The sequence below is a fragment of the Cibotium barometz genome, chromosome 36 (assembly GCF_041138505.1).
Source record: "Cibotium barometz isolate CiBa-2024 chromosome 36, ASM4113850v1, whole genome shotgun sequence".
Classification (NCBI taxonomy): Eukaryota; Viridiplantae; Streptophyta; class Polypodiopsida; order Cyatheales; family Cibotiaceae; genus Cibotium; species Cibotium barometz.
The window spans coordinates 48961226-48975896 of NC_141081.1; the positions used below are offsets into that span (position 1 = coordinate 48961226).

Sequence of the window (14671 nt, forward strand, 5' to 3'; positions counted from 1 at the left end):
AGTCTCCATCAACCGGAATATTCTATACCTTGAAAGTTGAACCAAAGATCAAATGATCTCTCTCTCTCTCTCTCTCTCAATAATGAGGCTTTCAAGGTGAGGTTTGTAGGTGAGGTAAAGAAAAGACTTCTCTTTAAAATTATTATTAGCTTTAGGTAAAGGAAAGGTTTTGTAGGTGAGGTGAGGTAATTTGATTTTTGGCATGCCCTTAGGAAGGTCTACAAGTTGGTTCTTAAAGATTTAGCTTATTTTCATGTCATGTTATGCAACATGCCATGACAACATACATGGTGACATCCCATAGTTAATGATGAACATTGAAAAACACAAAACACACTTTTGTATGACAGCATTAAATGCCTTTCTCACATACACTTTGAAAATGTCAATGAGCATATTATTCTACATCAATGGAGGACGAACAGAGAGCCGTTGAAAGCGCAGGTTTCTGGCGATGGTTTTGTGCTACGCCTGAGCTCCTCCTCTCTCACCCATCTTCATCTGCTGCCCTGCCCAGAGGCTTGAAGCCCTCTGTGTGATTTCTTCCCTTCTTTCCACAGCCCCCCCTCAAGTGCATGGGCACCGAGAGTGGAGGGGAGCTCCTACTCTTCTCAAAGAACAGGGTTCCTGTTCTGGGAGCAAGTCATCTCAGCCTGCCAAGTTCCCTCAAGCTGCATTTCAGCAGTTCCTACATTGGCCCCCGGCCATGGATGGCAACAGAGAAACCATGCTGAAGTATGAGCAGGTTTTAGAAGACTTCATGGACACCAAGAAACAGCTGGAAGATTCCAGAGCCCGAGTGGAAGAGCTAAATCTGCTGAGAAACATGTCGAAGAAGAGGCTCAAAACAACAAGCAAGCTCCAGCTAAGGTAATGGACACATCAAGTAAATCCTCTTCCACTATTCCGGCGGTTTGTCTTCCTCCTGAACTGGTTCATTCATTGGAAACTGATTACACAGCCCGTTGTTTAGTTGGGTTAATGTTTGGGCCAAGACCCGTAGATTTCCTTAGGGGGTGGGTCAAAGATAACTGGATTTCCATTGGTATTGAAGTAGAGATCATCCAAGCCCTCCCAAATGGATACTACCTCTTTCTATTCAAGGACCCAAATATGGCCCTTAAGGTCCTAGGTTCAGGGCAATGGATGTACAAGAACATCCCATTTTGTTTTTTCAGCTGGACCAAGAACTTTAACCCTCAAGGTCCTAAACCCTCAGCTTGCCCGGTGTGGGTAGAGCTCCCTAACCTGCCCTGTACCCTTGGCTAAAGAAAATTGTCTCCCCTATAGGGAAAGTGCTAGGCATGAGACCCAAGAATGATTACAACCCGGCATGGCATCCTCAGGTCCTTGTGGAAGTGGATCTAGATAGGCCCCTTATTGATGAGATTGAAATCAATTGCGGTGAGTACAACATCCAACAAAGCATTCTTTACAAGCACCTACCCAACGCATGCTTCCATTGTGGAAAGCAAGGACATGTGATCAGAGAGTGTCCTTCAAAATACCCCAATTTGAGTGCCACTAGTGCCCCGATTCCTCCCCTAGCCATCAACCAAGCTCAACCTATGGATATGAATAAGAATATGACGGTGCCTTCTCCCCTTGTTCCCTCTACCTCAAAAGAAAAGGGAGAAAAGTTTACAGTGCCCAATAGGAAGAAGACCTTTAGACAGAATAGGGCGGGAAACCAGAGGGCATTTGCCAACTCCTTATTAGACAGCTTATCTGACCCGGATGACTTGGTTGGCTCCCAAGAGATCAGTCATTCCACGCCGTTGGATAGATCTAGAATTCTGGCCGAAACTAATCAAATGGACCATGATCAAGTGCTCCTGCCCCATGCAATGCCCCACGCAATGACGGATGGCCCGTTGGGAGATGAGCAAGACAGGGGTGAGTAGTCTCTGTCTGATACAGAAAATGGCTTGCCCAAAGATATGGAGATAGTCAAGGAATTGAAAAGAATGCATGCACAGGTGGGTTCCACCACACCTCAAGCTGCATCCAAAGCGGGACCTAAAAAGGTCAACTCCCAGAAAAAGAGCAAATGAGATGCACCACTTTGAACGTCAAGGGGTTGACTGACCTTTCCAACTAGTGAAACAATGGCTAAGGAAACAAGGAAAGTTGACTTTATAGCTCTAACGGAAGTCAAAGTTAGCGGGTATGAGCTAGAAAAAAGGCTGATCAACATCTCTAAAGAGCACATCTGGATCTACACAGCCCACTGTCAGGGATCGAGAGGAGTGGTAGGGATGCATGTGGACCATCAGAATGATCTGAAAGATGTGAGGATTGATACGTTTGATCAATGGGCTGCATTTGAAATGTCAACCTTCTCCTTCATTGGAATTTATGCTGGAGGTCCTCACCTACATCAGATGTGAATGTAGAACTGACATCTCTACTTGCCTCTCTGATCACTACCCCGTGATATTAGAGCTAGACAACCATGATAAAAAGGTCAAACTTTAAGCATTATTATCATCCCGAGGACAAGATCTCTCCACCAACCACTTTCTTGTCCTCTCCAACCACTTCTAAAACTGCATACATTATTGATGCTAAGAGTAAGACTAAAATGTAAGAGTAGTAAAGAGTGAGATGACATCCACATACACAAGGTAAGTTCAAGTATGTTGAGCCAACTCTAACTAGAGAGATTATCAACCAAATACACGTACTCACAAAGCAAGACAATGGGTAATACCACAAATATGGAAATAGTGTGCAGCAATATTTATTTTTATTGAGAAATCTACCAAATTATTGTAGATGCTCCTCACATAGAGATGTCCCTAGTGAACGCATTGTCAATATGTTCAATCTTTGTTCAGAATAGGATCAAAGACTCCTTATGGCAAGCATGACGTATAATATATCAATGACACAGAGGAAGTGATTGCATCAAGGTGACTTGAGGGCGTACATTGCTATCCACTTTTTAATGCATTTTTTCACAATTGGATCAGTAATCCTTCATTTCACAATTGTGAGTTCTTTTTATTGAACAGGGAGAGGACACGCACACCCATGCATGCACACCACACACATCCTCCCATGTTGGCATCTATCAGGGTAGACTCAACGGTAGTTGAATAGTGTCCTGGTTCAAACGTACTTCCACTTTAGAGCGGTAGTGCAACTCGCAATTAGTGTGGAGGGACGGCTTCTAATTGTTATTACCTTTCCATAAATAGTATGGAGGGACGGTATATATATATATATATACCTTTTCATTAAATAAACTTAATAAGCGTGACATATCTTGATATATCCACGGGATATTCCCTTTTTAAAAATGAAAATTAGATTCCCATTTGACGGCAGGAGGACGGGGCATTTGCATCAACGCCTCTGCGTCACTGCTTGGCGTCCTCTTCGTCTTCTTCAAGCAACTACACAGTAAGCTCTCTCAAGCTTCCATGGCTTCTCCTTCTCCCCCTTCTTCTCACATCCTTTCTCCCCTCTCCTCTCGGGGGCCTGTCCCCGTCCCCTAGTTTATCTCTGTATATTTGCATCTCGGTTTGCCTTTTTGCCCTTGCCCTAACTCTTATATTATCTGGCCGGAATGAAGTTTGGAAGAGTCCATTCGTGCAGCTGAGGATCGCCATGGATTGCCATATGCAGGAGATGATGTGGCCTCACATCCAGCTGCCCATGGCAGTGAAGGTGATGCATCAAATGGGCAGGCAAGTGTGCCGCTTGGAGACAAGAGAGCCAGGCAGATGCATGAAGAAGGAAGAATTGCAAAGCGCAGACATCTACTGGATGATGCGGATTTCAGACGTCTACTGGAAGAAGAATTTAAGAGACTTTTGGACGGAGAGCTTGACAAAATGAATGATTTTGTTGCGGATAAGGAGGAGGAGTTTGTGATGAAATCGCAGGTATGTTCGTGAATCAATTTCTTTATTCGATTGCAGTGCTTATTTGTTACTTTTTTCTCTCTGCTGGATCACATATGTTTGCTTGTATTGCCACCATTGTACTGCTTCTTATGAAACCTTTCGTACTTCATATGTTGCGATGGAAATCTGTTAACATTTCGAGCTTTTGTAAGTGCACGTGGTATCATGGAAGACTAATAGAAGGGATGACTAGGGGTTCTAATGCCAATTCAGATTGTTGGGTTGCAAATTCAATACTTAGTTTTTGCACTTGATTAGAACTATATCGTATCTAGGTGCCACTACATTAAACAAAGGTCTGTTAGATGGAGTGTAAGGGTTTTCAATTAGTTATAACCTCAGAAGGTTTGTTCATCCATTTGGTTAATCATGAATTGTCTGGTACCCATTTATAGAGTGTGTAAAGAATCACAGTATCCATGGTTCTGTTTTGTTTTTCATCAGCTTATTTTCTGTGTATAGAGTCAAAATGATGCCCACAGGCATTAGTGATAGAGGACATTGTGCTAAATTGGTAATTTCTCTGTGCCTCTGGCCAGCTATTTCTATAGAAAGATTTAGGTGAGAAAGTTCAGAAAAGCTACTGAGATTTCCTTTTCTTTGGGGGGGAGGGGGGGCAGTTCTGTCTGGTGTATTTGGCAGGGATCCCATTGAAAAGTGTAGTGATACAAACTTTCAAACTACACAGGAGTTGCTTTGGTGAATCGAAAAAACATAGCTATTTTATAAATCGAGAGTCTTAAGAAGTTGTTAAAATTGCCATTATACTAGTGCAGAGAGACTCAAGTGCCAAACACATTTCGGCATTAAGCACATGCCAGGTACTCTGTATTTGGGCAGTTCTGCTCACTTTGTTTGATTGGTGTTTAGTGTTGTCTTGGTACAATTTGTAACTGGCTACATTACTAAGGCTCATTGAGTGCTGCTCTCTTGTAACTTGGTGTAGACTAGGTAGGCACACCAGTTAGGCTGAGTTTTGGGTTGGTTTGAGGGTGATTTTTATTGCTTTTAGGAAGGTTGCTGGCATCGGCACTTTTGCTTCACACAGAATTGACACATGGAGTGCCTCTGGTCTCCGCGTTCCAAGCCTATACAGCAGTATTTTACTTACTATGTACGGATTTTTACATCGGCAATCTCCTGGCTGCTTGAAAGCAGTGTTTTTGGGCTTAGAAGCGCTTCAGCTTCCACCTCTCTTTCCCTTTAGGCAACCCTTGAGAGGGCAGTGTTTTCTGGCTTGGTTGCTGGCTGGTGCGTGGTTTTGAGTTGTGTTTTTTTGCCAACCTTTTTTCCTGGCACTTCTATGATTGATCATTTTCCTTTGCTACTTCTACTTGAGCATCTTTGTTTGAGAGGAGTTGACTTTGTTGGCGACGTTGTAGTGACAGAACTAGCCAAGAGTTTTTTGTCTGGGCTCTTAGGTGTATCACTTCCCTGGCTTGCTTAAACACGCCTAAACCAGTTCCAAGTTTCTCTGTTGTACACCATCTGAAAGTGAAGTTTTCTACCTTTATGCGAGGTCTAACAGTGTGGCACTAACTTAATGATAAAGATGGATCCTTTTCATTTGATACAATCTATTCCTTCATGCTGACTTTGCACATGCAAGTGTCAGAAAATATGCAGCGGAGTGTGTGCAGATGATAACAAACTGAAATCACGAGAGAGAGAGAGAGAGAGAGAGAGAGAGAGAGAGAGAGAGAGCTTTATTAATGTCTCCTAGAGGCCGAACTCGGCCTATGAGACAAGTCGATATACATGAGTATGTCCTCTGAATATCCATAGGAAAGGACAAAAGGTACAAAATAAACTGCTGATACAAAATAAAAAGCTGAAATCTAGGGGGGGGGGGTACAAAGGTGTGAGGGTGGTGAAGGGGGGGAGCTCTAACTCTAGGGATAGAACTATATGCTCAGGGGTAACAATCATGATATGTATGTATCTAGCTAGCTCCATATCCAGTGTCAAAATGCGGGTGTAGGATATCATGCATGGGTGGGTATGGGGTGAAGAGTCCATAGAGGATGGATCGGGGATCCGAGAAAGCCTGAGTCGCTCTCCTCTGTATGGCCTCCTGATGGTGTGCTCGGATCTCCCGGATCTCCCTCTGATGTAGTCGTGGGGCGCGATATCTTGGTACTCTGGGTCGTCTGCGGGACCTGACGATCTCCCGGATCCGACGATCTCCGCCTGCTGTAGTGTGACCCCCCTCAGTACAGTGGTGGGGGTGTGTGTGATAGTGGCCCTCTGGAAGAAACCTGTGAGCTGTGACTGTCTCCCTCCACTAATGGCTGAAGAGAGAGAGAGAGAGAGAGAGAGAGAGAGAGAGGATTAGTGTCGATTGAAGGCCAACATGGCCTATGAGACAAATCCAATTACAAGTATCCATGTCTATGTGCATCATGGATGAATGAAAAAAAACCTAGATACAACTAGAAATGTATATGTGGCTCAGAGCTATGCATCTCGCCACTCATGCGTCCTGTCACTATCATGCTATAGGTGTACAACTATGCTCTAGTGCTCTATGTCCCTCATCCTAATGAAATCTCTGGGTGTAATATGAAGTACATCAGTGGTGGTGAGATAGCTGTCCTCAATGCTGCGGCGAAAGATGATGTGGAGATTGGAAACGAGGTTAGAGGATTAAGAATACATCAAGTAGCCCTTGCGAGGGTGCAGGGATGACCTGCAAGGAATTGTGCAAAGCTATGCATCTCGCCACCCATGCATCCTGTCACTATCATGCTATAGGTGTACAACCATGCTCTAGTGCTCTATGTCCCCCATCCTAATGAAATCTCTGGGTGTAATATGAAGTACATTGGTGGTGGTGACATAGTTGTCCTCAATGCCGCGGCGAAAGATGATGTGGAGATGGGAAACGAGGTGAGAGGATTAAGAATACATCAAGTAGCCCTTGTGAGGGTGCAGGGATGACCTGCAAGTAATTGCGCTGCACAAGTGCAATACCAAGATGCGAGAATGAGGGGGAGGGGCTGCCCCACTTAGGGGGTAGGGCAGTTCATGACAATAATAAGGGGGAAGGAAAAATAATAAATATGCTTAAAAAGGTGGGCAGCCCTTAACAATTGCACAAACTATGCATAAAAATAATAGGGCATGCGGACATCAAAATGGGTGCCTGGACACATCTTGGAGATGACCAAAATAACGTTAACATTTACTCTCGTATCATGGATGGGGTATCAGGACCCAGGAGTTGGAGTGGTTGCCAACTAACTATCGAGGAAGAGCCTTGGTGAAGAGGTCCATTGCACAATAGGTCTTGCTTCCGCTTTTGTGCAACTCTAACAAGCCCGCCTTAGGCTCTCTTATCTTTAGCACTATCTATTTTCTTGTTTCGTGAAGGAGATTCTTAGATTGTATTGGTGTTTTTGGTTCCATAGATCAATATTGGCCTCTCGTGGGCATTAAATTAACTTCGTTATGTGTGTGTGTGTGTGTGTGTGTGCATCTTGCAAAAAGAAATACACATACTAAACACAATACAGAGCATCACAGAAACACACAGCACACGCCTGTACACACATGCATATAGACAAGGTTGGGTCTGGTACTCATACTTTAGGATTTATTCCATACGTACATACTGAACCATCTGTACAGAACCAATTAGAATAGTAATTTTTTTCATCCTTTATTTTTTCTTCAAAAAATATCATTCTATTAAAAACACCCCAAGGGCACAGAGCCCAAGTTGTACCCTTCATCCTTCCTCTTACTCATGTAGAAAGTGTACAAAACTTCAAAATATGAATACCCATTGTCCTTATCAAGCATCATTAGCCAAATTTTTAAAACCACATAATAACCTTGATGAAGAAAGGGGAAAAAGGGGCTAAGGCCTAACATCAAGATAAAAGAAAACTATGCGCACATGCACACACTTTATAGAATCAAACTCTATCACGATTCTTCTACACATAGTACACACACTCTCTCTCTCTCTCTCTCTCTCTCACATATACACTTTACACATTCAATGTTGAAATGTCCACAATTAATGAATGTCTATGATGTTTGCTAAGATGAATATACACTTAGTTTGAGTTGATAATCTAGTGGGTAGGAGTGCAATGTAATTTTTTTGCAGACTCTTTTCAATTGAGGTTTATCAAATTATAGAGAGCGTACCGTACCATGTACCATACTCATACCGTATTGTAAGTATCGTATGTATGGACCTACCTTGCAATCTTTAAAAGACAGGGTTGAGAAGCATCAACAATAACTAAGTGGAGAGGAGTCTAAACAACAAAACAAGTGCAAGTGTATCCTTAACAACAAAAACAGGTGTTGGTTTTCTCTAAAACAAGTGGAGGAAACGAGGACATGTACATAAAAATACAAGGACTTTTTTCTATTATGTAATATGTAGTGTAATGGAAACATTGAACGTGGCTTTTGGCAAAACATGAATCCATGAACTTGTGAGGCCGTGAGGTCCTGGTAGTCAATGATGCAAGGAGACAAGTCTGAGTCACAGGAGGGATGCACAAGGGGTGAAAAAGGTGACAAATATAGCGTAGTGGATCTACTTGTGAAAATAGCTTGGCTGCATTGCGGGATTTATGTAAAATGCAAGATGTGGAAATTGTGAATGTACCGAAAAATGTGGATGCGATGCTAACAAAAGGAAAATTTTATGCAGACATGTATGCTGAATTAGAAAAGAAAATGTATGCTGATAGAACGAAAGATAGAAGAATGGAAAGTGAGCATACAAGTGACCATTTAAGAATGGAAAGTGAACATGCAAGAGGTATGGCAGAGGCTTATGGATGCATGCATTCAAACATGTACTAAGAATAAAGATTCCATTATAGAGACACTCTGGAAGGAGGTGGTGGAATGCAAAGCACAATTAAAGATGATGGGGAACACAATGACATGCTTGAACTCAAGAACGAAATACAAATTTTGAAAATGCATGTGCAAAAGGAGATGCTGGCTTGAAATGAAGTGGCAAAGAAACATGTGGAAAATAATGAGAATTGGATTGAAGTGGCAAAGTAAGGCACCCCCTCTTTTGCGACTATGATTAATAATACGCTTGAGCAAGAAAAACGTAGGAAAATACGAGCCTTGCATGTACGGATGACCGGGCTTAAAGAGACTGAGAGCTTAGAGAATGATGCCCAAGATTTATGCAAAATGATAAGCATAGATGTCTCAACACACAAAGCCACATAACGAGTAGGATAGAAAATGCCACAAGTAGGGGAGCAAAGCAAGAAGATGAGGGAAAGAGCCGTCATTTTGTGTTTCCCTAATCTTGAAACATGTAAAGACTAACTAGCCAAAAGATGGAATCTTAAAGGCAAAGGAATATTAATGAGCTCACTCCAACTTAATTGGTACATGCCTCAAATTGAAGTAGCTATAGAGAAGAGACAACATGCCTACTACAGAGGGGGTCTGTGTTTATCACAGAGTAACGCACCTCTTGATGGTGCAAGACCTATGAGACCACACTCGAGATTGCCATATGGAATGCTAATGGTGCTCCAAGACTTGATGCAACACTCTTTGAGGAGTCTTTTAGGAGGAGGGATATAATACCATGCACAATGACACACTGATGCTAGGAAGGTACACTACTGGAGATGGCTACTGTCCATGCGCACATTATACAGGTGGTACCAAAGAGTTGAGGAGTTGTATTTCTTTTCAAAAAGGAGATGGGTCATTTTATCTAGGTAGTCCAACGGGATGAGGAGGCTTGATACAATGTGGATCAGAGTCAGGATAAGAGAGATGAGAGATGTATCATTCCTTTTCAACAAAAAGGAGACCGGTCATCTTATCCAGGTAGTTCGAGGGGATGAGGAGGCTAGATACATGTGGATTAGTGTTAGGATAGGAGAGATCAGAGATGTATGCATCGCTATGTGTTATTTTGCCCCATCCACCCCTCATTTTGCTACACAGGGCTAGCTCCCTTATGATGCATTGTTTAGAGGATATCATGGAATTCCCAGGACGTCCTCTTGGGAGGAGATTTCAATTGACAATGCTAGAATTGCTTGTCTTTCGTTATCCTTTTTTGACAGCTCAGATGATATGTTTAGAGAGATGGAGCATCTGGATATTGCGAGGACTTCAGAGGATATTACAACATGTACATACTTTGGGACACATCTCCTGGCTCTAGGGGCCTTAGGCATGGTGCTAGCACAGGTGATTACTTGCTTGCCCGTCTATCACTCATGCTTCATATACATGATTTCACGCGGTTTCCACCTGCCTCCTAGGAGTAGTAGCAGACCATGCCTACCTATCTATCTCTTTGGATTGCCACTATCCTAGGGAATGTCCTCTCCCACAGCACTTGAAACATCCTAGATATCATTTCTCACGAGAAACCTTCTCAGTTTTATGTTTTTTATATTTTTAATACTACAGTGGAGCTAGACCCGTATGTATCTTTGGGGTGGCAGGTGCTCTATATTCTTCAGTCGCCTTACCTCATTCATTCTCACGGCTGCTCGAGGCCTCATCTAGGACTATGCCCCCAAAATCGATGGTATGATGACGAGTGTCTTGAGTAGAGAGCTCACCTATGTAGTGAGGTGGCTCTAGGGTCCCTTACTCATAGACAGACACACCTCTTTCCGATGTCTCATACGACAAAAGAAAAGAGTCTTCCTTGCTTAGCTAGAGCAAGAGTTTTGTTACAAGTTTCTTAGCCAAGATTCTAGATAGGCTTAGAGATTGTTTTAGGAGCACCGCCCGGCCACTCCGGGACTCCCTCGAGTCCCATCCAGATTCTTGGAGCCAGTATGCTATAGCTCTCTACCAGGTCTCAGCCGTCCCAGATACATCTACTTTTTTCAGAGAGGTAGTGATGCGTGATGCCATTGACAGGTTGGAAGTAAGGAAGGCCTCAGATCATAAGGATTTGGTGGCAAAGCACTTTATATATGCGAGGGATATGTTGGCTCCTTTGTTGGTTCATATGTTTAACAGGGCTCTTTGTGAGGGTTTTCCCGTTGTGTGGTTGATAACACCTTTGTGTTCATCTTGAAATTTGGGGATCCTATAGACTCAGGCAATTACCGCACCATCATGATTTGCGATACTTTGGCCAAATGGCATGCCTCTATTCTTGAGCATGAGCTTAGCAGCTGGACAGAGGCTCAGAGCAAGACGTGGGCACCAAGCCAGGCATGCCATATATTTACACTTAGGGCCATCATTGAGGAGGTCATGTCAAAAGGGATGGAGGATATATAGTTGCTTTGTAGATTTTCACAAAGCTTTTGATACAGTATCACTTGCTCGGCTTCTGAGGAGGCTATATTACATGGGAGTTACCTACAAAGCTCACTCGGGGGGTCTTATCCTTGTATAAGGCAATTTTGGGCAGAATGAGGAAAATCGAGGGTGATATAGAGCTGATTGAGAGCACCATTGGGGTGAAGCAGGGATACCCTCTTTCTTTGGACTTAATAATGATGAGGTGTTTGATTTTATAGAGAGGCGGGAGGGGGGGCCCACATATATACTTTTACTTATTTATGCAAAATGACAATTTGCTTATAGTAGACTCTTCAGAGGATATGCAATGACATTTGGAGGCATTATGGTCGTATGCTTAGTTGAGGGGCCTCATTGTTAGCCATAAGTTTACTTATGGGGAGGCTATTGTTGAGAATGTTACCTGATATGTATATTTGGGGATTTTTTTTAGTAGCTCGACTTTCTTTATGAGGGCGGCAGTAGATGCGAGACTGACACGAGGTTATGTGGCTCTTGGGATGCTGGAGAAGATGTGCTCACAGGTGTAGTTTCAGGAACCCAAGGTGAAACTATGGCTTTTTGGCAGTTGATGCGAGACTGACATGAGGTTATGTGGCTCTTGGAATCCTAGAGAAGATGTGCTCACAGGTGTAGTTTCAGGAACCCAAGCTGAAACTATGGCTTTTTGACACCCTGGTGACACCTACACTACTAAGTGGGGTTGACATTTGAGGGTCCAGCCTCGACGACCATAGAGCCATACGATGGGTGGAGATAGATGGAGAGGCCTTTAGTCACGATGATAGCCACATTGATTCACAATAAGCTATTGGTACCACATGAGATTGTTCGAGCAAAGATTGTGGCAACACCGATCGTGGAAGAGGCCCTTACTAGCTCTGTTTCTTTCTTGCACAGTTTATGGGAGCTGCGTATACACTTTGGCGCTGGAGTCTTCCAAACAGTCTAGGGGCTTTTGAATTCGTTGACACAGAGAGTCTCTCTTGAGGTAGAGAGCGCCGTTAGGACCTACACAGCGGCTGCTCACAGACTTCTTGAAAGGACCGCTTTTGCTGCGGGCCCATTCACCTTCAGAAAGGTTACTCTAGAGCGCACTATCCAGCTGGGCCAAACCAGACGCCCTCGCCCTCGAGGTTCACGACACAGATCCAAATGGCATGGGAGGTTCAGTGAGATCATCACTAGATACTAGTAGAGGCTCCCATTCACCTTCAGAGGGGTTACTCTAGAGCGCACTATCCAGCTAGGCCAAACCAGACACCCTCGCCCTCGAGGTTCACGTCACAAATCCAAATGGCATGGGAGGATCAGCGAGATCACACCAAATACCAGTAGAGCTCATTCGATAGTTTTTCTCAGTTTTGGAGTGACCTACGCAGGAGTTGATCTTCTCAGAGGATCAGTCTTACAGAGGAGGATGCCCAGCTACCGTTGTATCCAGCTTCACCCTACTATACCATATATTTGTACCCATCTTATATGATATTATTTTGTTCACATCAATGATACATGTATCCATCATACAAATGATTGTAACCTTTTTGGTCTCAGGTCATTTTGACCTCTAGAAGACATTAATATAGCGCTCTCTCTCTCTCTTTCTCTCTCTCTCTCTCTCTCTCTCTCTCTCTCTCAACTATAGCAAGAATCCACAATTGCTCCTGCTTGTTCGAAGGCAGGGCATTTTCTGCTCATGCGTTGGAATTTTCCTTAAGACAACCTACCTTGTTGATAGAGAAGTCCCTTGTTTCCTCAACCACACTCTTTGTATTATCATTATTTCGAAGTGAAAATAACCTTGCCACCATGCTACAATATCCTAGTTTTCTTTAAGATCCTTTTTTTTTTCTTTTTGAGAAAAGCAGGTCTAATCACATTTCAGAAATTATGCTAAATGGCCCAAAATACAAAAAAATATCTCTCAAGGTGACAAAGGGATAAGAGAGAGAAGCCATCGCGGGGCAGTACACTCCCATTTGAAACTGCAACCTCTTATATGAGAAAAGAGTTGATGAGCACTCCAAGTGGATAAGAATTGCTCCCTATGAGACTCCTTTGCTCTAGAATAAAGAGTGAGCAAATAGTCCCACCCCCCACGAAGAGAGTGAATGAACTCTCCCCAAATCTCAGCAACAATAACATGCTAATATGAAGCCAACCTGCACCTGTCTCTCCAAATACACCACTATGAATGCTAGCCACAAAGCTAAATATCTCTGTGCATCTCTCTGAGAAAACTGTGTCCAAAGCATCTGCCTCATATAACTTAATTTTTTTACAATTCATTGCACTAACATTCTTCAGAGGCTTGGAAATATATGCAAGATTGTGTTGAATTGGCAGAAAGGAATTAGTAATTTGTGCTGCAGAACATGGCTGATTGTTTGGGCTTAATGGCCTTTTCTTTTTGTTCAGCACTTCAATGAAGTAGTTGAGAGGCTGAAAGATGCTATAAAGGCCAATGATGAGAATCAGTTAGACTTGATCAACCTGCAAAAGGATGTCGTAGTTTTTCACGGTGAAATGGTCCTTCTGAACAAGAACTACAGCTCATTGAACTATCGAGGTAATAGCAAGCAGTCTCTATGTGAGATTTTGTTTGGGTGTGACTGCTTTCAATCTAAATTGTTGTGCCGCTGTCTCACAATGGAGACTTTCCAAGCTGATTGTTCATTTCTGCGCCAGCCAGAATTTAGGTAGTGTTGCATATTTTAAGGATATTGTGATAGAACTGTGAATGGTTTGATTGTAGTTTTTGTCGCGTTTGAGAGTTGGTGCCCTTTTGAGCTTGTAATAAGTTCAACAAACATTGTGACTCCTGAGATCATATAGAGTAATTATCATTGTTTCTAGAAATGAGACATCAATCTCGTGCGCCATTTTTTCAGCTTGAGAATTTTATTTCTCGTGCAAGTAATCAGCACTTGGTCTTGGTGCTGTGGATTGGCTCAGGTGTCAAACCTCTTATTTTCAGCTGGAGTGATGTGTGGAGCAGTGCACAAAATGGAGGTGTTTGTTTACCAAAAATCTGGCTGCCATCCCCTTTTGGAGTTATTTTTTTGGAAAGGTGCCCACAAAATATTTTGAAGATCTCAACGATAGTACATGTCGCCTGATCAACTTCAAATTTTGTGCTTTTTGAAATAATCGCTTTCTGAGCATGCTTAATTCAAACCTCAAAAGGATCAGACCCCCTTTCACATTGTACAAGGAATTTGGTTATTGGCATCAGAGTTCATTTAGAATGTCCTTAAATATAGATATCAATTTTTTACTGTTATGAACTGCTTGCCAGTCTTTTCATATCTCGTTTATGTAAGAGATTCAATGAGTCCACTGTACATTTAAGGGGAGAGAGAAAGAAAGATTATATTAATGTCTATGAAAGGCCAAAATGGCCCATGAGACAACCCTTGTATATGCAATGTGTATCCATATCCTCTAGATATCATAGAAAGATGAAAGCTAAA

At 42.8% G+C, this 14671-nt stretch overlaps 1 protein-coding gene across 1 annotated transcript; it reads left to right on the forward strand.

Moving 5' to 3' along the window:
• The first annotated feature begins 706 nt into the window (after nt 1-706).
• LOC147617995 (uncharacterized) lies at nt 707-14440 on the forward strand. The gene is made up of 5 exons (XM_086775540.1): nt 707-870; nt 3316-3408; nt 3581-3893; nt 13617-13767; nt 14154-14440. The coding sequence occupies exons 1-5, from the start codon at nt 707-709 to the stop codon at nt 14315-14317; spliced, it is 885 nt and encodes a 294-aa protein (XP_086631666.1). The 3' UTR covers nt 14318-14440.
• The last annotated feature ends 231 nt before the right edge of the window (nt 14441-14671 follow it).